The sequence below is a fragment of the Octopus bimaculoides genome, chromosome 2 (genome assembly GCF_046866305.1).
Source record: "Octopus bimaculoides isolate indiv1 chromosome 2, ASM4686630v1, whole genome shotgun sequence".
Classification (NCBI taxonomy): domain Eukaryota; kingdom Metazoa; phylum Mollusca; class Cephalopoda; order Octopoda; family Octopodidae; genus Octopus; species Octopus bimaculoides.
The window spans coordinates 153931257-153959048 of NC_142929.1; the positions used below are offsets into that span (position 1 = coordinate 153931257).

At 32.4% G+C, this 27792-nt stretch overlaps 1 protein-coding gene across 26 annotated transcripts in view; it reads left to right on the forward strand.

The window, feature by feature from the left end:
- LOC106874330 (uncharacterized) overlaps positions 1 to 27792 on the forward strand; it is a 902231-nt gene that overhangs the window by 852235 nt on the left and 22204 nt on the right. For 14 of the 26 annotated variants that reach the window (XM_089347949.1, XM_089347937.1, XM_089347935.1 and 11 more), the window contains 2 exons: positions 13329 to 13478; positions 23354 to 23572. In XM_089347949.1, the coding sequence (XP_089204075.1) occupies positions 13329 to 13478; positions 23354 to 23572 (369 nt within the window). Of the gene's footprint in view, positions 1 to 8355; positions 8407 to 13328; positions 13479 to 23353; positions 23573 to 27792 lie in introns of all 26 variants that reach the window. The other 12 variants (XM_089347933.1, XM_089347934.1, XM_089347942.1 and 9 more) reach the window with 1 other exon arrangement.

Consider the following 27792-nt stretch of genomic DNA (forward strand, 5'->3'; position numbering starts at 1 on the left):
TGTTTAGATTGATGGCTCTTTTCAGAGAGAGAGGGGGGAGACAGGGAGAGAGAGAAAGAGAGAGAATGTGTGTCTAAGCACTTTTTTGATCATTTTAGTCTGAGTGAGGACGATGGGGATTATAACCAGATGATATTAGAACAGTTTGTGAAGAACACTGTTCTAAGAAAAACAAAGGTTAAGCATTGTTCTCTAGTACTATTGTTTAATAGTAATGTTGCCAGTGCCGATGGACTGGCTCCTGTGCAGGTGGCACGTAAAATACACCATTTTGAGCGTGGCCATTGCCAGTACTGCCTGACTGGCCTTCGTGCCGGTGGCACATAAAAGCACCCACTACACTCTCGGAGTGGTTGGCATTAGGAAGGGCATCCAGCTGTAAGAAACTCTGCCAAATCAGACTGGAGCCTGGTGTAGCCACCTGGTCCACCAGTCCTCAGTCAAATCGTCTAACCCATGCTAGCATGGAAAGCGGACATTAGACGATGATGATATTAACTTTTACTAGTTTCAAATTCACCTTTGTTATTGTTATTTGTTATTACAGTAAATTTGCATATGAGGATCATTACACTTATGGGGAAATTTTAGTAAACTTTGCTGCAACATGCCAATTAGTAAGATTGATTTAAGCACCATCCTCCATGCCAAACAAAATGTAAAAAAATCATAATATATATTACTTGAACAATGGTTTCAAAACCATTCAAATTGAAGGTTTCCTTCATTCTTGCTGGGCCAGTGGTGTATGTAACAGCTGATCTTACCATAGTATGAAAGAGCTCAGGTAGCAAAATTTTATGTCTTCTGAAGTTAGAAACCATGTAAAAGGTCACCAAAAATATGATATACTGTGAAGCTAAAATATAGTAATTCAGACCACATGCTTTCAACTTGAATTGCAAAACCACCACAGTAGCTTGGATACACTGCACAGACCAAATTACTGCTGTAAAATAGTGGAACAATTTCTAGCATCACTTGTAAGAAGTAGTAACTCAAGAATTAAACTATACCAGACGTAATCAAAGAAACTGGATATCAGGCTGAGTAACAGAATTTGTTATAAAGTAGTGGAGCCACAATCAACTCTTGTGAAGGCAAATCATCTGTTCTGTCTATGCTTATCACAATGAATTCTAATGTACTGCCACTCAAGATATGGAACATAATATTATTCTTAGGACTCACAAAAACTGTATCAGATTTTAGAATAAATCATGAAAGGCAACAAGACCAATACTTCTTGATGTTTAAGGCAGTTATAGTGAAAGCTGATGATCACAGTCAATGGTATGACCATTTTGTGAACCTATTCAATCATGATTCCTCTACTAATCAGCTGTACATGTACTCTACAGATATCATTCTCTGTGCATGCAATCCAGATGCACCAACCATCAAGGAGGTGCACTAAGCTATCTAAAATCTGAAGAACAATGTCTGAAGAGGATTTAACCATTGAAATCTTCAAAAATTGCTTAAATGTCTTGGCTCTACAGCTGCACTGTGATTTGTTTCTATGATATGGAATCTCTTCCACAAGGTTAGAGTGATGTTGGTTTCCTCCTTTGCTTCAAGAAGAGTAATACTTATCCACGATGAAAAATACTTCTCCAGTACTGTTCTGACCTCATCTGCAGAATTCATATTTTTCCTATCCAAATGATTTTGAAGACTGTGGAATAAATGATAATCAGATGCTGCAATATCCAGCGAATATGGTGGGTGGGGCATCGTTGCCCATTCAAACTGTTCCAGGCTTTCACAGAAAATGCACTTTTACACTCTGTAAGATTGTCGGTGTTAAGAAGAGCATCCATCAATGGAAATTATGTTAAAACTGAGACATAGGAGCAAGATATGGTTCTCTAATCCATGGATTCAACAAAAATGTTGAGCTCATGCCAGTGAGGAAAATGGACTGATGATGATAATGACGATGGCAACAACAACAACAATGAGGATACATATGTATACAGATGAACCTCTTGTAAGTACATCATACAACTTGTATGATGAACCTCTTGCCTACCAATAGCATATAAGTTGAATCTGGTGAACAAAATGATCATGCCTTTGCTAAACTAATACTTCAATGAATTAAATGCCTCATATACATATTAAAAAAAAACTAAATTCAGTTTGGATGAACAAAACTAGCTTGAATGTGACACTAGAAACTGCAACATTCCTGATACTAATTCTTAAACATAAAAATACCAAATGACAATGATGTTGTGCAATAAGCTTGGATACACTGCACAAACTAAATTACTGCTGAAAAAGAGTGGAACAATTTCTAGCATCACTTGTAAGAAGTAGTAACTCAAGAATTAAACTATACCAGACATAATCAAAGAAACTGGATATCAGGCTGTGTAACAGAATTTGTTATAAACTAAGGAGACATCAGATGTTGTGTGCAAGAGAGAAGATTACATTGGTTTGGTCATGTGATGCATATGGATGAGGACAGCTGCATAAAGTACCATGCTCTAATTGTGGAGGGAACCTGTGGAAGGGGTAGACCCAGATAGACATGGGACGAAGTAGTGAAAAAGTATCTTTGAATGCTGGGCCTCACTGAGGAAATGACAAGGGACCAGGAGTTGTGGTGATTTACTGTACTTGAGAAGACACGTCAAGCTAAGTAAATGATCACTGTCATCCATACATGCATGCTTGTCCTCATGTGCCAGTGCTACATAAAATGCACTCAAGCCAGTGCTGTATAAACACATCTGTTCTGGTGGCATGTAAAAAGCACCCAGAACACTCTGTAAAGTGGCTGGCATTTGGAAGGGTATCCAGCTGTGGAGACCATGTCACAACAGTTAGTTGGGACCTTGATACTCCCTGGCTGGCCAGCTTCATGTCAAACTGTCCAACCCATGAAAACCCATAGAAAACAGATGTTAAATGATGATGCTGATGAAGAAGATGAATACAAATTTAATGAGTGAATTTAACACATTATGGCAATTGAGAAACATATCTATGATTCCATTTGTAATTAGTACAACTGGAATGATGCAGAACCACTTCTGTAATGATATTGACAGATCTCTTACAAATACAGAGAGAGGCACATTGTAAACAATATCAATACTAAGATGTTTAAATATTATGGCATTTTTAAATGACATTGATTAACTTTTGAACTGATGTCAGTGACCAGGTCACAGTTGTGTGATTGAAAGTTTGACACCTCATGAAATAAATTAAATTTAAAGTGATTTTAACAGTTTATGTTTAATTAAATACCCTTTTCATGATGTAGTTGCTTCAACTTCAACAAACAATCTCAGATGAAGTCACTTGCCAGAAATTTTTATTTTTTCTAAGTTGTACTTAATTTATTTTTCAAAAATAGAAACTATTGTGTCTTCTCAAATAATAACTAGCAGGATCTATGAAAATTCTACATTTTAAAAGTGCTCTTGTTTCTATTATGATGCATAAATTAATAGTTCTTCATAACATTTTTTCATTATGTTAATAATTTCAACTGTCTTTTATTCATTTTTTTTAGTTAGGTTTGTTGAAAGTGTAACACTTGAACTAGTTCCAAACTGTTAGAAATTTTGATTATACCTTCAATTTCAATCTACAGCTAAGATTGTTTAAGGTGTAACACATGAACTTGTTTTATTGTTTTAAAAGTTTCAATTATATTTCTGACTCCTTTCCATACTTAAAATTGTTTAATGCCTAATACTCAAAATTGTTTCAGCACGTTAAATATTTTGATTATGGTTTCAGTTTTGTCACATAGTTCAGGTTATTGAAAGCATAACTTTCAAATTTATTCCATTATTCTGTTGTGTCTGGGGAGAGTCATTTTCTTATCGTGCCTTAAAATTTAACACACTCACCGTTAAAATTTCCACTTATTATTTTTATTTTCCTAAAATTCTCGTTGCGTCTTGCAACCTTTTCAATAGTCAAGACTATTGAAAAGGTTGCAAGACGCAACGAAAATTTTAGGAAAATAAAAATAATAAGTGGAAATTTTAACGGTGAGTGTGTTAAATTTTAAGGCACGATAAGAAAATGACTCTCCCCAGACACAGCAGAATATGCTTCAACCCACGAAATCACATAAAAAATCTTGCAAACCAAATCCAAAAATGAAATATTATTCCATTATGTTAAAGATTTTAATTTCAAAATATGATTGCAAAATAGGCTTTGATATTTATGAAAAAAAATTATGAAATAATTCTAGCAGTATTATTTGGATACATTTTTATTATACATTTTTTTTTATCATTGTGGTTGTCATGACTCCAATTTTTTAAATTTATTTTAATTTTATATTGTTAATAAAATCCACGTGACAGATATAAATATCAAATAAAGAGCCTCATTCAGAAAAACATATATATTGCATATTTACATGAAGAAGTGCATATAATCATATATTCAATATATCAAAGATTTATTTCATAGAATTCACCCTTAAATAACCCCATCATTATATTCATCCTTAGACATTAGTACAACATTATTCAAAATAGAAATATACTTAATCCCTAAACAAAACTGCAACTATGAAGTCTAAAAGTACATAAATATAAAATATAGGTAAATGTATTCCGCTAACATATACTCTATTCCAATTACAAACAGTTTATTCCACATTAAATATTACTTAACTTATATACTGAAATATAGACGTAAACTAATATTAATATTGACTATTATTGACAGGCAAGTATGACCAACAAATGTGTTAAATGCAAGCATTTTAATTTTCATTTTCTCTCCAAATAATCACAGCCTTTTAAACTTATATGAATTCCATTCTTAAACATCTTGCAATCTCTCTTTCTCTCTTTTAACCACACACACTCACACATGTCTATACACACACACACACACACACACACTCACACACACACACTTCAGTTGTAACCATGAAGAATTTTAGTGTGATACTGGACTGTGTTAGCCAGTATCAGAGTGGTTTGTTTGTCGGTGGCTGATTGACTATAAAAATACTTAAAATCCTCACATGCAACAAGAAATTTGAAAAATGATAACAGAAAACCAATTAAATTTATAAATTCATTTACAAACTTGCAGGGATTAATTTCATATAACTCAAACTATTACATTTGATATAAAGTATCAAGCATTCTTACTAGGTGACCTAACCCATAAAAAAGACAAACTATTAAAATAGATTATAATACACAATTGAAAATGAACTTAGATACAAATCAGTGCTTGAAAACTCAGCAACTTATTTATAAATTTATCTATAAATTATCACAGAAGTTATATAAATAGCAGAAGTTATATAAAAGAAAAAAAAGCTCATTACATAAATATCATACTCTAGTAACAAACTAACTCCAGACAGCATGTCCAAGCCATTTCCTGATTACTTAGAAAGTCAGGTGGTCAGGTGAGGGGAATATTTACGAGGTCTGATCAAAAAGTATCAGGACTGATGCTGTGAAAAGTAAACTACAATACGTGTCAATTTGGCATTTAGTCTCCTTCAAAGTGGTCCTCTTCTGAAGCCATAAACTTTATCCAATGACAATTCCATTGATGGGAGCATTCCTGGAACTCCTTTTTTGGGATAGCAAGCAACTGCCTCATCTCATTCTGTTTGATTCCCTTGACTTCTTGAAATTTTGTTGTAGATTTTCTGCTCTTGAAATCTCTTGAAATTTCTTGAAATCCCTTAAAATTTTTTTGATGTCTTGAAATCTTGTTGATGCAGATTCTCTGCTCAATTTTCTCTGGTATAGTCACTGATGGAATTGCTGTGGTGTGGTTTTACTTCTAAGCATTGTTACAAATAATGGAAGTGAGCTAGAGTGTTATAACTTAATGTGTGTGCATGACAGCTTACAAGGTCAATCCGTGCCAAGTGGCTTGACTCTGCATACTTTAGACCTGTTACCATGGCAAGAGTTCCAATACTTTTTGATCAGGCCTCATAAATCCTAGTGATAACAGATGAGGTATAAGCACTTCATTGACCTCCATAATTCTTCTACCAGCAATAGAAAAATGTTGATAGCAACTACTAGGATCTAAACTGTTTCATCTAGAAGGAAACTTCCTTGAAACCAAGAAATGTTATTGTTCCCAAATAAATATAAAGTCCCAAAGAACATATATGCATACATACATTGGTATATACATGGTTATATGTGTATATATGCATAACCATTATGTATGTATGTATATATATACATATATATATATATATATATATATATATATATATATATGTACATGTATCTATCTTTCCAACCACATGATTCAGGGTTAAGGTTCCACAGCATGGCACCTTGGGCAGGTGTTTTCTACTATAGCCTTGGGCCAACCAAAGCCTCATGAGTAGATTTGGTAGACAGAAACTGAGAGAAGTCTGTCATATATATATATAGAATTAATATAAACAGTTGCGCAGAATACAATACCATAAAGGAAAAATTCAGTCATCACTAAATGTAACTAAGAGTGCTGAAACACATACATTGCTAGAAATAGGAGTAAAATACTCCTTGTGCTGTAGGAAGAGCACAAATGTATACACATGCTGACAGGGAACAAAACATCCTCGTGACAGAGGAAGAAACCTCCCCAGAAATACATGAAACTTGACACCTAGTTTGAGAGATTCTCGATTCAATCATAGAGAGGTTTCTTCCCTCTCAGCATTTGTGTATACATTTGCACTCTTCCTTCAGCACAAGGAGTATTTCACTCCTATTTCTAGCAATGTAGGAGTCTCAGAAGCCTTAGTCACATTTAGTGATGATTGTAATATATATATGGTGGGAGGTATTTTTGTGTCTGTGTTTGTCTCCCACCACTGCTTGACAACCAGTTATGGTATGTTTACATCTCTGTAACATAGAGGTTTAGCAAAAGAGAGATAGAATAAGTAGCAGGCTTAAATAGCAACAAACTCTAGGGTCAATTCTTTTGGCTAAAATTCTTCAAGGTGGTGTCCCAGCATGGCCCCAGTCTAATAGTTAAAACAAGTAAAATATAAAAGATAGAGGAAATATATATATATGTTTGTATGTATGTATATATAAATATATATATATATATATATATATATATATACACATACACACACATACATACACACACATATACATAAGCACACAACAACATATATGCAAGTATATATATACATGACATGAATATATATAAGCATAGACAGACAGACAGACAGACAGGTAGATAGATAGATAGATAGATAGATAGATAGATAGATAGATAGATAGACTTAGGCATGTCTAAATAGGTGAAAGGTTTGCTTTTCAATCATGAGGTCCCTGATGCTATATCTGGTGAACTCAAACCTTGTGAATAAAATTGTGTTGATAGAAAATGTTTTGAACTTATACCAACATCTTCACAAATTCATGGAACTATTTTGATTCAAAGACGACTTATGAGTCTGTCAGAAACTATGCTCGATTTTGAGAATTCAAATAAATCTCAAGGGACACCTTCATGCACACATACATGTGTACATATATATATATATATATATATATATATATATATATATATGTACATATCTACACACATAAATACACCTACATATATACATACATCATATATATGTACATACAGAGAAAGGAAGATTGAGAGAATAAAATATATAAAAAGAGAGTGTATAGTAAGAAAGAAAAAGAATGAGAGTGAAGAGAATGGTGGAGGTATGAAGAATGCCTTTTTGTTTGTATGATATATGACGATAAATATATATGTTGCTATGTATTGTAACTTTTATAAATATTTTTATAAAATTGAGTGTCTACAATTCTGTCATATTTATATACAACTTAATAAATCAAGATAATTTTGTTCAATTAATTTTCAATTGAATATGTACTAATTTTCATATTCATACACATGTGTGTGTATGTGTGTCTTTACATATTCTTCAATGTATATATGTACATATGAATGTATACTTTATATGTTAATATACTAATATATGCAGATATGTGCAGGGCACCTGTATGAACAGGTGTGGACATGCATTTGTGAATGTGTGTATGATTCTGTGTGTGTCTACCTCTCAATGTGAGAGGAATTGTTGAGTTTAAAAATGCATCAAGGAAAGTAAAAGGAAGGTTAAAGTTTTATTCATTCCAGACTATGCTAATTTGTTTAACATATAAATGTAATCTGCTACATATATTTCCTATATTTATTCACTAAATAAATCAATACATACATATATATTATATGCATATATATGTATATGTATATATATATATCTATATTGTACATCCTTATATTTTTTAAAGTATTATTGGTGTAGCTAGGTATAGATGTTTTGATTGTTATTATTGACAGCTTGCAAACATTTGTCAGGACAAGAACAACGGAAACACTCGGAGAAAAAAAGTAAGAATAATTAGATAAACAAAAATAATAAAATATCAGTAATAGTAATAATAATAATAATAATAACAACAATAATAATACATTTATATCTATTTTAGATATTATCTAAGAATTGTAGTATTAGCATATTTTTTATGTTTGATATTTTGGATAATATTTTATGTATAAATACTTTCTATTTCAAAATTTCATCTGCATTATGTATATATACATATATATATATGTGTATTATATTTATTTATATATATATATATATGTATTATATTTATTTATATATATATATGTGTGTGTGTGTGTGTGTGTGTGTGTGTGTGTGTGTGTGTGTGTGTGTGTGTGTGTACATATAAATAAAATGTGAATATATATATATGTATATATTATATACATATATTAATTACACACACACACATATATATGGACATATATATATACATGTATACACACATATATACATATACACATACATATATGTACATATATATATATATATACATATATATATGTACACACATATATATATATACATATATATATATACACATATACATATATGTATACACATATACATATATATATACACATATACATATATATATACACATATACATATATATATATATATATATATATATATATATATATATATGTATATATATATATATATATATATATATGTACATGAAGATGCTGAAAAGTTCCTGGTTTTGCTTAAAAGAAAATAAAGAAGCATCAGTTAATTATGATTTTATCAAACATATTCCCCTCTAAGATTCACACACTTATTGGAGATGCAGCAGTCTTTCAGTTTTTTAAGCTCTGTAAAAGAACTTGGAAGGTTGGGCCTCCAACCAGGCCTTTCACAATACCCTTAAAGCCAGGAACTTTTCAGTAGCCCCTAATATATATATATATATGTATATATATATATATATGTATATATATATACATATATAAGCTTACGGTTGATGAGGGAAAATATTGTTGACTACTAACATTTAGTGTTGAAGTGTATACCACCATCAGCTAACAATATTATCATACAATTTCACTGTGATATTGTGAAATGGTGAAATCTCATTGAAAATCTTTGCTGTCAACTCAATTCTTTTGTGACTCACTTTTTCACTTTCAAAATAAGTTGGAGATATGGAAGTGTCTTGCTGGATGCGATATTTATTGGAACTTGTTTCAATTTTTTCTTTTATTTTTTGTTCATATTGCATTCCTTTCCATTTATTTCCTATTGTTAGTTTAAAATTACATACTTGCATTTCTGACCATCATTCAAAGCTTGCTACATCCATTCCACCCATTGTGAAGACATTTAACTCTGCCTCAGCAACAATAGTTGTTAGCTTGTTGACAAACCTCAACACTCATTAATTGTTTAAGCTAAGAATATGAAAAATATATATCAAATAGAAAAAAAAAATGCTCATATTTATGCAACTATCTTTTTTTAAAAGAATAATATTTTATCCATTCTAGCATGGAACAAATGTATGCAAATATATGTATAGACATGTATGTTTGCATATCAATGTATCTATCTCTCTCTTTATATATATATATATATAAATATGTATGTCAGTCAGGCGGTATATATATATACCGCCTGACTGGCCTTTGTAGGGTTTTCGAGCGAGATCGTTGCCAGTGCCCCTGGACTGGCTCTTGTGCGGGTGGCACATGAAAGACACCATTTCGAGCGTGGCCGTTTTCGTGCGGGTGACACGTAAAAGCACCCACTACACTCTCTGAGTGGTTGGCGTTAGGAAGGGCATCCAGCTGTAGAAACTCTGCCAAATTAGATTGGAGCCTGGTGTTGCCATCCGGTTTCATAAGTCCTCAGTCAAATCGTCCAACCCATACTAGCATGGAAGGCGGACGTTAAACGATGATGATGATGATGATGATGATCTCAAACTCTTACAATTTGTATATGAAAGAGGAAGATAGTACTCAATAAGCAGCTGGGATGTATTTAAAAACCATTTTGGTCACTATTCAAGATTCACATTCTAGGATACTTCAAGTCTCAAAAGGTACAGAATGTTACACTCAAGTGACTGAACAATTTAATATATTATCTACCTAACTATCTGGCTAGCTATATATATATATATATATATATATATATATATATATATATATATATATATCGTTGAAATTTATAGTAAAACAAAAGACAAAGATAGGTGTATGAAAAACAGGTGTATATATGTATGTTTATATGTACATGTGTGTGAGTAAGTGTGTATTTATACATATACACATACATATATATACATACAAACATATATATACATCTATGCATACACATACACACACACACATATATATATACATATAGATATAGATAATGTTACACTTTATGTGTGTATATGTATATGTGTGTGTGTGCATTTCTCATTTTCTACTGATGATTGAGTTTAGCTTTATTGTAAGATATGTGAAACATGCCAGTAGATTAATGTTCCAGTGTTATTTTAAATTATTCACATTTCCACCAAAAGGATGTACTGAGCAAGTTTGTATTTTGCATTAATGCATTAACAAAATATTTGCATGTGTGTGTATCTGCTTGAATATATCTGGGTGTATATGTATGTCTACACATACAAATACACACACTTATACACACACACACACACACATTATATATATATATATATATATATATATATATATATATATACACATGCATATACATGTATGCGTATGTGTGTGTGTGCGCGTTAGTGTGTGAGTGTATTTGCATGTGTGTGTGTGCATACAATTATGTGCAGTTAAGAATAGCAATATGTAACTTTATATTTATTTTCATTTGAAAAGGCATTTCAAAACGACCAGTTTTGAGTCTAAATTCATTTAGATATGTTTTATATCATTTTATCTTTTGTAACTACAACTCATATTCTCTCATATACATCTATTCATGCAAATATATAAACTAATACATACATACATATACACACAAAACACACACACATACAATCACAAACACGCACACATACACACACGTTTATAGAATGCACAAGTACACTTGTACATATATATAGTTTATGATCTTTGCATTAAGCTACGCTTTCTATCAGTCCACATGTGCTATATATATGAATGAAAATTTTTAATTACAAGTGATATGGCTTCTGATTTTGAGGTATTTCATTAATCTGCAATTTGCACTAGAGGCTTCCATATCACTTATATGACTGTAAGAGGGGAATCTTACACACACACATGCATATATAGATGGATGCATGTATGTTTTCAAAGATGTGTAAATACATGTATACATATCCATTTAGGCGTGTGTGTGTGTGTGTGTGTGTGTGTGTGCATGCACACAGGTGTGTGTATGTGTGCATGTGCACAAGTGTGTATGTGTGTGTAGCACCTCTTAGTATCACAATAAATCATTTACTTTACATAATTACATATTGAGTCTTCATTTAAACTATGGTCTTCTCAGATCTATACTGGCCATATTCCGCAGACAAATACCAATATGTTAAAATGCTTACAGGAAAAATTTATGATTTTTTAAAATCATTTCTCTCATTAGAGGACGTATCATAATTACCAAAGGGTAATTATGACCAGCTCCACTTGAAAAGGGGAGAAAATCTTAAGATTAAAAATTAAAAATCCCCCATAATTAACGTCATTAAGGAAAGGGACAGGCTTTAGAGAGAGGACAGTTGTGGACACATGTCTCTGGCTCAACAGACTTCATCAGCAAGACAATTGTCCCACCATATTTCCAGCAGCCAAAGGACTTAGGCTTATGCAAGACAAAGTAGAAAACAGTAATAGCCTAGCATTTCAACAAAATGATCTAAGAGAAATAATTGGTCAGTGGCATGTATTTGACTTACATAGACAAATACCAGTATGTTAAATAACTTATAACAAAATCCTCTAGAGGATATCGTATATATATATATATATATATATATATATATATATATATGATGTCAATAAGATTCATATCTTATAACTGGAATCAAAAACTTTTAGTTTAATGTGTCGATTATTTCTTAACTACATGAATTTGATTACAAAATTAATGTTAAAGATAACAAGATATTTATATGCTCATGTGTGACAAGTTAATATATAAACTATTCTAAGGAATCTGAAGTTGTCTAACCTCTCAGCAGAGCAAAGTGAAGATATTTCAGTATCTTATCAGTTAGGATTTTGTTGGTTATATATTCATTTGTGTTCCATTCCTCATGGCCAACTATTATTGATGATAAGGAAGAGAAGAATAGTCACAGAAACATTTCTGGGTCCAAGAAGTTTACTAAAAAGTTAATAAATGCATTTGTCACAGACCCAACTTATTTTCGATTAGTTGTAGAGCATATGACTTGATGAGATGAATTAAGATGTGCTTTATAAGGTTTATGTGAGTCTAAGTACCACACACCTGTATATGTGTGTGCAAAGTGCAGTTATTCTTATAAAAATAAATACTCTCTTCATTCCAAATGTACTGAGTTCTTTCCTGAATTGTAGTTTCCCTAACCATGCAGTTATATGTACATATAAGTGTGCATATGTGTATACATACACACACATATACATAGACACACATGATATGTATATCCATATATGCACACAAACACACATATACATACATGCACACAAACATACATAGACACACTTTCCATAAATATCCTATAATATAGTCAATTACCAAACTGCATGAATAGCCTGTTTATTTTCTTATTCCAGCATGTCTTAGAATATAATGGTTTGTTCTCTCCTATTTTGCTATTATAGTGTTATTTTGGCAGATCTTTATTACTTTTTTTTTTTTACATTTATTTCTCTTCTTTATTTCTGGAGACACAGTGTAATTTGACAAAAATCACTACTGAAAAATAATTTTATTTCTTTTGTAATTTCAGTTCTTAGCGCTGGCTGGCAAGTTTATGCGAATATTTAACTTGATATGCCTGATGTTCCTGCTTGGTCACTGGAACGGTTGCCTGCAGTTCCTCGTGCCCATGTTGCAAGATTTCCCCAAAGATTGTTGGGTGTCCATTGAAGAATTGCAGGTCAGGTAAATCTTAATTTACGAAATGTCTTATTTCCAAAGACAACAAAATGTATGATCTTAAATTGATGTAATATTTTAAATTGATGCATATGTGTGTGTGTGTGTAAATGTGTATGTGTGTGTATAAATCCATATTTTGATTGAGGAAAACTCTGACTAAAAGCATTCCAGCTGTGGTTCTCCCATCTTATACCCAAACTTATTGTATCTAACAACTACATTAGCCAACATGTCCTTTCTGTGCAAAGATACCATGGTGTGATCTGAGAGAGAGAAGTTATTGACCAACAACTCTACTCTAACAATTTAGAGGCTCCCTTGTTGATCCTTCACTCAAACAGATTCATTACTTACTCAAATGCTATCACCAACGACCTAATACTTTTGTCATGTATGATATGTTATAGTGAGTTTGAGTAAAAATCTCACTGAGACTGGCTTTATGCTTCAATCCACCAGGATAGATAAAGGAAAATAATTATCAAATACCCAAGTTTGTATTAATTTTTTTTCTTACTCCTTACCCACCTCATTAAACTACTAAAATATCACAAGCCAACAAGGGAACCTCTCAGCAATCACTCAGCCTGTTTAAGATAGCAGCCATATCTCCCTCTTCAAAGGTACAAGCATAGATCTGTACTTATGAAATCACTTCATAACCATGTTGTTTCAAGCTTGCTCCTATTGCTTAGGATCTTGAACAAATGTCACAAGCCCTGGTTGACTAATACCTTGAGAAGGAATTTGATAGGCAGAATGTGTGTGTGTGCATGCATGCATGCATGTGTGTGTGTGTGTGTCTGTGTGTGTGTGTGTGTGTGTGTGTGTAAACTAGCATCAGAAATTGGGGTTTGGTAGAGGTCAAAAATGTTAACTTAGCTATTTGATAAAAAAATACTGATTGAAATAAGTTCTGGAGCCAATTTTATTGACTAAAACCCTTGAGGGTTGTGCTGTCACAAGAGGTGAAGTCCAGTGAATCAAACTAGTTAAAATAAATGAATACAGTGCTGAGTATTCACATTATGTTGTTACAGTAGTTGAGTGTTATGGTTTTGAATGTATCATTTATCTTACAAATGTCTGTATTTTGTTTTTAAACAATTGTTTTCCTATATTTTACTTTCTTTCACTGTTAAATTTACTAATATTAATGTCAATGAAAAATATGAACTAAGTAAAATCACATCAGAAACAAGTGCAGCAGCAAATATCAAAAGAAAATTTAAAAAGTCTTTGTTGTATCTTGGCAGGGTCATTATGCCAATAAGAAACACCTGCACCGGGTCTATTTCATTTCTTTTGTTGTTATTAGACAATTAGTAAACCATTTAAACAATTGTCTAATCGATTTTTTGATTAATTGTTTGGTCAATCAATATATTAGATTCATCAAAGTCCTTTTGTTATCATCTGTGGCTTCATCAATAACATAGCTGCTTTACTCCAGATCTGTCTCTCATCCCTAGTTTTCAGATTATATAATTATATTAATTGGGATATGAATGACTATATGAAGAAGAAAGAGTCATGTATATATGTGTCTGTGAGCATGTGCATGTGTGTATGTATGCATGTGTATATGTTTTATTATTCAATATATGTGTGTGTGTGTGTATGTGTATATATATATATATATATATATATATATATATATATATATATAGAGAGAGAGAGAGAGAGAGAGAGAGAGAGATATGTATATGTGTATATATGTGTGTGTGTGTATATATATATATATATATATATATATATATATATATATATATATATATATATACATATATATATATATATGGGGAAATGCATTATAAACTGGAGGCATACAAAGTAGAGGTGAATGAAATATGTGTGAATAAGTGGACATGGAAAAACCTTTCATAATGAAAATAGTCTCAGGAGATAATTATCGCCATAGACAATGTATGAAAGCACAATTTGGCTGTAAATGACATTCTCAGATCATAGGCTCTGCTTCATTAGCTAGAAATACTGAAACAGTCTGTCAGAATCCTATATTACATTATATTTATGTAATATAAAATAATATAACATATACCTTCTTTCTTCTTTTATTTGTTTCACTTGTTAGACTGTGGTCATGCTGGAGCACTGGCTTGAATTTTTTTAGTTGAACGAATCAACCCTAGTATTTATCTTTTTTAAAGCTTGGTGCTTATTCTATCAGTCTCTTTTGCCAAACTACTATGGCTGGAGGCTCTTCTTAATGCCAACCATTCCAAGAGTGTAGTGAGTGCCAGATAGATAGACTATTCTTAGTTATATAATATATATCTTATGAAAATGTTTTATATATACACATATTATGTGTATAGTGTGTGTGTGTGCGTGCATGTATGTTTGTGTGTCTGTTACTGTCTCCTTGCCTTGACATCACATAATAGTCATAAACAAATGTCAAATATCTTAGTCATGCAAGCAGTGTCCTTCATTCCCAATCTTCTATGAGAAAACAGAAGATAGGAAACAGGTAAACATTGCCTCACTTGAAAACGGATGAAGTTAGTTATTGGAAGCACATCCAGCTGTAGAAAATCTGCTTAGTAAAAAAATAAATATATATATAAGGTTGCAATGATTAAAGTGGTGACTTCTTTTGAATATCTGGATAACATTGGGCATGTTGATGGAAACCTAAATGCAAAAATCATTTCTCATATTCAAAGGGCAGCAAAAGCCTTTGGCAGCCTTGAAACTAATGTCTAGTCACAATGCCATATTAAAGCTGACACTGAGACTATGTATACATCTCATTTATTTTTTCTGCATTGTTGTATTCTTCTGAAATTTGGACAATATACATGCGTCAAGTAAAAATGTTGAAAATATTTCACTAGAAATGTCTCCACCACATACTCAAAATAAGTAGGTCCTCACTCATTCTTGACATTGAGGTTCTTGCTGAAGATAGAATCATGTCAATCCAAACTACGCTTATTAGGAATCAACTACAATGAACAAACCATCTCATCCATATGGATGATGAGTGTATTCCTCAAAAAATGCTTTATGGTGAACTTATGCAGGGAAAACAAGCTTGAGTTAAGTAAATCAAAATTAAATCAAATCACAATCAAATGGAAATTGTAATTGTGGCCATTACCAGTGCTGGTGGCAAGCGATAAGCACCATTCATTCATGTGTGGGTCACTGCCAGAGCTGCCTGACTGGCTCCTTGCGACGGTGGCACATAAAAAAGCACCATCTGAATGTAATCGATGCCAGCCCCACTGCCCAGACTGGCTCCTGTGCTGGTGGCACATAAAAAGCACCATCTGAACATGGCTGATGCCAGTGCTGCTTGACTAGCTCCCATGCTGGTGGCACATAAAAAGCACCCACTACACTCTCAGATGTTTCTACATCCAGCTGTAGAAACATTGCCAGATCAGATGGAGCCTGGTGTGGCCTCCTGGCTTGCTAGTCTCCAGTCAAATCATCAACCCCATGCCAGCATGGAAAACGGACGTTATATGATGATGGTATATAATTATATATGTTTACATACATTCTCACATACATGTGTGTGTGTGTGCGTGCGCTCACACGCAAAAGATCTAGTATTCACAAAACACATTCATTCATACACACACTTACATACCAATGTACATGGATTATCTTTGCATCAACTCAATAAATAAGCCTTATATAAATAATTCCATTAATGATTGGATTTACTAGATTGATATCTCTGTGGACTTGTCTATAAGCATTTCTGTTTTATAGAAAATCATTAGTGAAGAGCAGACAATAACACAACAACATCAACAACGAGAGCCTCTATGTCACCACTCAACTCGCTAGAAATAGTTGTAGAATCTCTCTGAACTGACAGCCTACCATGTGAAATAGGGAAGGGGTTCCTTGGATAGTGTAATACACTGTACCCTATAAAGGTGGGATAGTTATGACAGGAACGACTTGAGACACACAATTAAGCACACCGTTGTCATTGTCTTCCTCATCATTAACATTAACACAATTGCAGTTATTGCCACCTTCTTCCTGCTCATTGTCATCATCATTATCAACAATAACTTGTTAATAAAGTTACATGAAATCATTATTTCTGAAAGTGACTCTACTTTGTCACTCTAAATTTTCCTAAAATGACACACAATGACTTAAAAATAGACAGTAAGGTAGTCAATGTAATCACTATATAAGTAAATATACATACTTACATGCATTGTCAAAGCTGTTTATTTAAGTTGTGTATTTAATGTTATCAACTGATTTTTAAAACTGATGGGTACCAAGCATCTGTACAACATTGTTATACCCTCTGCTTAAAGTTATTATCTCATAATTGTTACATAAAAGGTCTATATTTGAAAGTGATCATAATAACTGACTTCCATTACATGCACACACATATGGATGAGTGGTAAGAAGTTTGCTCCCCAACCACATGGTTCTAAGTCAAGTCCCACTGCATGGCAAGTTTCTTCTACAATAAGCCTCAGGCTGACCGAAGCCTTATGAGTGGATTTAGTAGACAGAAACTGAAAGCAGCCCAGTGTACATATATGTATATTTATATGTATATGTCTTTGTGTATGTGTTTGTCCCCCACCACTGCTTGACACTGGATTTGATGTTTTCAGGTCCCTGTAACTTAGCAGTTCAGTGAAAGAGATCAATAGCATAAGAACCAGGTTTTACAAGACAATAATAAGTACTAGGGTTGATTCATTCGACTAAAATTCTTCAAGATGGTACACCAGCATGGCCATAGTCTAATGACTGAAACAAGAGAAAAAGAAAGAGATGATATATATATATATATATATATATATATATATGAGTAGTATAAGAGTATAAGATGTGAATTCAGAGAATTGTGCAGTGTCACAAAAAGCTCGTCTTTCTTTATTTGCATTAATTTGTGAATATACAATTGTATTGCACAATGCCAAGCATACATAGTAATGCAAACATGTAAGCATAATGTCTTCCACACTGAAATTAATAATATATGAAGAAGGTTGTGAAACAGTCATAATCCTATGGGAGTCACGTGGTTAAATAAATATATATATTTATAAATAAATTTATTTTATTTATCTCACCTCACATACCACCTAACTTTAAATTCTTAAATACATATATATAATGTTTGAGGGTCTGATAAAGCTATAAGCTGTTACTCAGCCATGCAACTATGAGTCCACCACATCTTATAGTAGAAACAGCTGTAAGATAAGTTCATAAGATAATTTATTCCTTTTCTTATAATATATATATATATATATATATATATATATATATATATATATATATGTATATATATATATATATATATATATAGTGCATTTTCAGCTTCGTTTATATGTATGTATATATATATATATATATATATATATATACACACACACACATATATATATATATATATATATATATATATATATATATATATATATATATATATATATATATATATATATATATATATCAGGTCATTAAGAATGAAATGTCTGAATTTGAACTGAAAGTTTATTTTACTCTATCTCAACAAAAAACAATGCAGTTAATCAAAGTATGCACCTAAATTATTAACACAATTTTGCCATTTTATTGGTCGCTTATTTATGCCAGCAACAAAGAATTCTGGAGATCAAGGCATGATAAAATCACAAAGGGCTGTTTTTGCATCTTCTTTAGATTTGAAGTTTTTTTCTTGCAAAAAAATTGCCTAATGCCTGGAAAACATGATAGTTAGTTGGTGCAAGGTCTAATGAATATAATGGATAACAGAGTACTTCCAAGTTCAGTTCCTATAACTTGAGTAGTGTTCTTTGTGCAAACACGTGCTCAAGAATTGTCGTGCAAGAGAATTGTCGCTATTGACCAATCTCAGTTGTTTAATTGCAAGTTCATTCATCATTTCATCCAAATAGCTGGCGTATACATCTGCTGTAATTGACTTACGAAGTCTCTTGAAACTGTAGTGGGTGACACCAGTGCTGGACCACCAAACAAACACCATTAGCTTTTTTTTGGTGAATATTCTTTTTTGGATTATGTTTTGGTACTTCGTCTCTATCCAACCACCATGCAGAATGCTTGCTATTGTTGAAAAGAATCCATTTTTCACCATACATTTTTTCACACAACAATACGATGTAAAAATGGTTCACATTGATGCTGTGACAGCAAATTTCAAGATTATGTGTAATTTGATGCTCGTTCAGTTTGTGTGGGTACTTGTCCAGTTTTTTTACCTCAGTTGGAATTGAAACATCAAACCTTGCTGCTAACTCACACGTAGTTTGAGATGTATCCACTTCCATTAGTTTCTAGCTCATCATTATCCACCTTGGTCTCCGGTCTACCACAAGGCTGATTTTCAAGAGTAAAGTCACCAGACCAGAACTTCTCAAAACATCAACGTACAGTGTGCTCGTTTGCCACATCTTCACCAAACACCTCATTGATGTTTCAAGCTGTCTGGGATGCATTGGTTCCATGACAGAACTCATATACATAATCAACATGAATTTTTGATCTATCCATGGGTTCACAAAAATTGATTTGTAAGAGAAAACTCACAATATAATCAGACACCATGAATTGCATTTCGAAAAGTGATGATGAAACTCTTCAAAGTTGTAAAAACAAAGAATTGTCAGGATAAGACATTAGAGTTAATGACTGTCAAACTTGGTACATAAGAAAATCAGACATTTCACTCTTAATGACCTGATATATGATTCTGCCTATATATACATTCATATGAGATGCATTCTAGATGTCTTGAGACTTTTCCGGGAAAGATATTTATTAATTTCAAAGAACGACAAAAATCAAATCACCTTCAAAGTAGGACCCTCTGATTTCAATGCACTTGTAGCACTCCAGCCACCTTCTGAAGTTCCCATGCAAGTCCTCCAAAGTTATAGTGTCCAGGACTATAACTGTTGTAGCCTATATTTTCTTACTGTGTAACTAGTCAGTTTGAAGAGGAGTGGTATATGTATGCATTTGTGAATGTGTTAGGTGTTGGTGAAAACTTAATAATAAGAGGGAAAAAAGAGGAGAGAATAAGGAGAAAGTAGGGAGATAAAAGGAAGGAGAAATCTATATGGGAAGGAGTAAGTATATATGACTCAGAAGGAACAAAAGGATGGGCCAGAGTAAGAAGGGAGGAAAATATCACACACACACACACACATACATAGCTTAAATGTGGAAAATAATTATTCAAGGTACATACGTTAAAATAAACAAGTACATTTTATATATCCATTTTCTGGATATGTGACTGTTTTTAGTGAAAAAGTATATATATAATTTATTTTGTTTGATCTAATGTCTGTTTTCTTTTTTCAATGGGGTTAAATGTATTTACATCATGCTCTTCTTATCACTCACTCTTATTTGTATTTCATGTAAAGAAGTTTTTATTTCACATGTCTTGAAAAACACTGAGCCAACAGATGATTTTTTACAACAAACATTACTATTTGTTGCTTTGTACTTCTTCTGCTTTGAAGCATGCAACACAGACACATACAAAACGCACACATGCATGCATGCACACACACACACACACACACACACACATAAACATACATACACATGAATAAAACAGGTTTTGTGCGGTTTCCATCTACAAAATTCACTCACAAGATATTGGTCAGCTGAGGGCTTCAGTAGAAGACACTTGCCTAAAGTGATGCACACGACATTGTTGATGCAAATGGTTTAACCACACAAACATGGCAATGTCTAAATATATATTAAATCTCTGTCTTCATTAATAGATGATGGGACTACCTGTATAAGAGTGTCACTGGCTTTTATACATGCTGGCTTTGCTACAATTTTGAAAACCACTGGATTCGTCAAATGCCAGCTGAAAATTAAGGAAAATTCAAATATTTTCTATATGTTTGAAATCTATATACTTGAAAGTTCTTAACCTTCAGAATGGAACATTAATAATACAATTCAGAAGAAGGCTATAATAATGTTATTAGTGATAGAAATAAATATTTAATAGATGTAATAAGATTATTTCTTCATGGAAAAGTTGATGATACATACTTTATAACTTTAGGAGAAAAGAAAATCCTTTTGGTATCAATGTAGAGAGGACTAAAATTCTTCTATTCATGTGGATGCTAACAATGACCTCAGTAAGATCATATTTGATGAGGTCATCTTAATAATCAAAATCATCAATTACTTTACACATCAAGTGCCATGCCACTCGTAGTCTCCATCATTGGTGCATTGCTTTTATATGCACTATCTTGCAATCCATAACTGTATTAGATGCCTGCAAACACTGTTTACATAACCTCCTTCTTCAGTGTTCTGTTTAGCTTTGATAAATTATAATTATTATATAACTATATGTTATCCAATGTGGATAATATTATTCTGCCTCCAGTAGAATACATTTCTGATATTTAGAAACAAAGAGATGACTTTGAACTAAGGATTTCCTGCTTCTCTTGTGATGATCTCCTTCATATCTATTTTCAAATATAGCTTCTCTGAGTTTCAGTAATATCCTGTGTACCTAAGATTAGAGACTTGATCATATTTGATGTGAGAGCAGGTCTCAAATTTAATATCTTTGTTGATGTCAAATGCAATATATATGTACTATATTGGTAAAATCTGTGCTAACATACTATAGTGAGCCAAGAAATTGTTGATTAATTAAAATTACAGATATGGTGAGCAGAAAGAATCACTAGCTTAATGATTAATTTTGATCAAGAAAGTACAAGGAGACAGTCATAATGTTTAATTAAAATAAAATAGAATGTGGGCAATGCAGTAGAAGGTGACTGATTTTTACAATACAGTGACTTGAAGATGTACTGATTTTTGTTGAATAAACATCGAGTGGCATAACATAAAAGAAGGAAAATAGAGAATTAATCAAGAATTTATACAGCCTCAAAACAAAATTGAGAGGTTGGAGTTAATATACAAATGCTTGAACCTAACTTACCATTTGGTTTTCATATAGAGCATGTCCCTGGATATTTTCCTAAGTCCTTCAATGTACTGTATTATTTATTTAGTATTTTGTTAAAAGATCCAAATTCACTGACATTTTTCCCATTTTGACATACAAATACAAAATAAGTGATTCTTTTTGGTAGAATATTTTCAAAAGTGTCTATTTATCTGTCTGTTTATCTCACTATCAACATGTTTTTCACTCTCCTGACTTTTATTCTTGATATACAAAATTCTGGTAAAATATACAGTGACTTAAGCAAATTAATATTACATATATAAATTATCTATATATTGCAACATTTTGAGTAGCAATTGCATAAAATATATATTACAACATAATCAGTAATACATAAATAAAGAATACATTACATCACATTTACTAACAATGAAGAAAAAATACATCATTGGTACATGACAACATATTCAGTGACAATTATATAAAAATACATTGCATCTTTCTTTAACAATTATGTAAAAATTATTTAAAAAATACTTTACAATATTTTCATTAACAATTGCATAAAAGATGTTCTGTTATTCTTGCATGAAAGCTACATTACAAGTCCAGTAACAATTACACTTATACATATCATTTATTATGAACTATTTGATATCTGATTCATTATTTTTGGTTTTGTTTAATTTACAATTTGGTGAAGTACGAAGCAGATTTTGTTCTGGGTTGATATATATTTCTGTATTTGTGACAGAAATGCCTAATTACATTTTATCACCTTCCTTATATCAAATAATTTTGTGTTTGTTGCATTTGATTAATTCTGCATTTTGAAATATAGCAATAATTAATTAATATTGATTATTTTTCTCCTCTATTTTTATTTTACCTTTGTCCCCTGATAGGAAGCACATTGGGCTGAGCAATATACTTGGGCTCTTTTCAAGGCTTTATCACACATGCTGTGTATAGGGTATGGCCGGTTTCCACCGCAGAATATGACTGATACCTGGCTCACAATTCTTAGTATGCTTAGTGGCGCCACCTGCTACGCACTATTCCTAGGTCACACGACAACACTTATACAGTCTTTTGACACATCAAGACGACTCTACAATGAAAAGGTAATTATTTTGCAATTTGAAATTATCTAAATTCTGTTAAATTCTAATAAATAAATTCATTCATTCACGCATTAATCAATCAATTAATTAAAATACTAATGGTTTCTATGGGGATTCTTCCATTTCATTTTATTGAAAAAAATATTCATCTTGCTTTACTATGTCATTAGCAAGGTAATTTTGAAGGGCTATATTTTATAGTAGTATCTAAAATAAACTTAAAATTTCTTTAATTAGGCAACTTTTAACAAATGATACAAAGTCTGCCATAGTTTGATTCTGTATTGGTCTTTACATGTTAATGTATGACTGTATGTTTAAGAGTATTTAAGTGCCTTTATATATGTTCATGCATACTATATAACAGTTCATAAAATATGTTGTCTGTTTGTTAGAGAGTAATCTTAGAAATATCTCAGTCGTCTTTCCTATTCTAAGACAGTGCAAATTGGATGTAGATTGAAGGAATTGGATCTGTAGTCTTCGAATCTGCTTTCTCCATTCTGGTTTTGAGAAGCCTAATTTCTCAAGATTGGTATTTAGGCATATCCCAAGGCTCCAATAATTACAGATATAAACCTGAACTTGTAATCTGGATAGAGTAACTGCAGATTTCTCAATAGTTCAACATAGGTATTCTCTTTTTTACTGATCTTCATCTTTATGTTCACATCAGCTGGGCAGCTAATTTCCCCAACTGTGCACAGTTTCTATTCTCTATCCCAAATCATTATATAAGGTCTGGTGTGCTTACATTTTATTGAGGTCTTCACTGGGACATTCCACCAGTACTCCTTTTTATTATGAGTGGCTATGGCTTCTACCATACTATGGATTCTTATTTTGTTTGTCCTCAGGATTATCCTTCTGATGGATTTCGTTATAGAGTGTCCTAGTTACAACAACATGTCTCATCAGTAGATAATACCATGATGACATTTTCAAACAACTGCTTATGCTGTGGGTGATATCTTCAGTATTAACTCCACAAAGTTTGCACCAGTTGTCACATTTTACTGTTTTTTCCTGCATCTCTATCCCTTTTGTGCATCAGGTACTTGGTTGATATTTCCTGTTCCTGGATTGCAAACACATGCCCTTCAAAGTGGGAGGTAGTAATTCAGCTATTGGTCCATGATAGACTGCTTTGATGATCAATGTTACTATCATCTTAGAGCTTTCTACTAACATATCCATGCATAGTCTTCTGCTTATATAGGCTCCTCCTTTCATCTGATGATATGTTGCAATGGAGTCATGCAACTTCTTTGGGCATGTATTCTAGGTTATCAGACAAAAAATATTGCTCAAGGAGCTGCCTTCCAAGTCTTATGATGTTATCAGCCTCATGTATGCAAACTTGGTCAAGAGATGCACTTCAAAACTTGGTGGTTAAAAGATGTTGCCAAAGGCATATGATACGACATTCAAAGGGATTTTAGATCGATGTTAAGACTCTACCACCTTGCTTTCATTTTAGGTAGAGCTGGTCTACGTTATTGTTTATGTGGAAATTATGTATGCTTGTTAGTATGTTCCAGGTTTTCACATCAATGGCTCGGATCTCATCAAGCAGCCCAAATGTTGGTATGAGTACTGGCACTGCAAACATATTGTGGGCCACTGTTTTATTGAATACAGAGAGTTCTGAGGTCCAAATTTTCTTTATTCAGCTGTAATATTCTTTAGTGTCATGTGTTTTGTTACAGGCTGCAAGATTTGTTTTCATCCACTCCTTGTCAGATATGTATGTATGTATGTATGTATGCATGTTTGGGGGGGGGGGGGGGGGTGCATACATGTATGTATGTATTTATGTATGTCAGTCAGTCACAATTCAACAGCAATATAATTCATGATCTTCTTTGTCTCTGGATTAACATGTGCAACAATACTTCTCATGCAAGAATAGATAAATTAGCAGATGACTGTGCAGTTATTAATATAGTATGAAATGATGATTAAATTTATTATCATAACATCTTTATATTCTCTGCAATTTCATTTTTTATTATTAGAAATGTAACTACATTACTATGAAGTGAGACTTAAAGAAAGCTGACAATATTTCTATAATATATTTTTGTCATTCTCTTTGATGTTTTTCCTCTACAACCAAGCAATATAATCAGTATATTCCCTTCTTTCAAGGTGTCTTATTCACTTGTATCTGAGATGTATGTTAGATATATGAGTGGAGCTTTTAGCAGAGCATACATTCTTTCTTAATCTTTATCTCATATTTGCCTGGGTCTTCCTATTGATTTTATTACTTTTGGTATAAGGAAAGAGATCTACTTTAATCATCTACCTCCTCCTTTCCTCCTTTTTCTACCTCATTTTTTATCATCATCATCATCATCATGAGTGAGCTGGCAGAATTGTTACAACACCGGACAAAATGCTTAGCAGCATTTCTTTCAGCTTCACGATCGGAGTTTGGATACTGCTGATGTCAACTTTGCCTTTCATCTGTTTAGGGTCAATAAAACAAGTACCAACTGAGCAATGGGGCCAATGTAAGCAATTAATCCACCACCCAAATTTTAGATCTTGAAAAGATTGTTATTATTATTATTATTATTATTATTATTATTATCTGATTAGCAGAAACATCAAAGCATTGAACAAAATGTTTTATAGCATTTCTTCCAATTCTTTATGTACTCAGTTCAGATCCTGCTGAGATCAACTTTGCCTTTTATCCTTCAGGGTCAACCGAAGAAGGTACCAGTGAAGTACTATGATTGATAGTATTGACAAACCCCTCCCCTTCAAAATTGCTGGCCTAGTGTAAAAATTTGAAACTACTATAATTATTATTATTATTATCATTATTTGCTCACATTGGATATGTTTCACTTGAATTTTACTATGTTTCATTGAATGAAAAAGTTTCTTTCTGAAATATTTACAAAAAAGATATTCTGTAACTTTGGTAAGCCTGCACCATTTCCTCAAGGAAAACAAAAGGCCTATCTTTTAAGAATTTAATTTTGAAAGTATTTTGATTATTTACAAATTTCAAAGATTAATTTTTTTTCTGCTGAGGTAGAGGTGAAAGGTCAAAAAACAGAAAATAGCAGTAAGCTTAACATCCAATTTTTTTTTTTTTAATATAAAAATATTTGTTGAAAATTCTGAAAATAAAGACAAACTACATGAAAAGGACAAACAAAGGAAAATGATAGCTTTTACGCAAACAGGTGTGATTACAATGATACATGCAGACATTGGTGCTTCAAAAAATACGGAAAAGAAATCACAGATGAATAAAATTTCTAAACATAGACCCTGGCAACAGACAAAATTTTCGTAACTAAGCAGACATCAACAGCTTTGTTATAGTCTTAAGTTAAAAAGATCTTTTAAATACAACACATTTCTCTGAGAAAATGAAGAATGTGGAAAGTTACTTCATGAAAAACTGTGATCCCTCACCTGATGATTTTATCAAAGAAAGGATAAGCAGAAGAGTAACATAATACTAGCCCTCAAAACGTGGAGGAGCTCTCTGTATGCCCTCCAAAGTGCACTTAAAGGAAGTCCTGGCCAATGTGTTGGATGGTGTGGTTTCCATCATCCAAGGTAGGGGAGGAAAAAGTGTGTACAGGGTTTTCAAAACTAAGTATGAGGCAAGATGGCAGAGTTACTGGACCATACATCTTTCCCATGCTCATTCCATAAGACATGAAGAAGTGTAATATAAGGTCCCAGTTAAGGATATTGACTCAGATATTAACTCTTGACTCATTATAACTTCCGTTGCACAGAATGGGCAGACTGTCAATGCCAAAATGACCAAGCATACTGTTTCTCTTGAGAGTAAAAATGCAGTTTTTATCAAGGACTCACAAAACCACATCAGTTTTTAAAGTCAAGCACAAAAAGCTGATTATCAACAAAGGAAATAGTCCTCAATATTCAAGGGGCAATTATCTCAAAACTAGATGATTACCTCAGTCAATGGTGATGAATATTTCACAAACCTATTCAACTGATTTCTCTTCTAATCAACTGTGCATAGACTTCACAGATACCATTGCATATGCAAAACAATCCAGAAGCACCAACCACCAAGGAAGCATGTGAAACTATCCACAAAATAAATAAGAGTTCCATGTGAAGATCATCAACATACCTAAGACTTCAAAACATGTTTCAAAAAATATTTTGGCTCCTGATGAGAGAGTGTGATCATACATAAATCTGTAAACTGC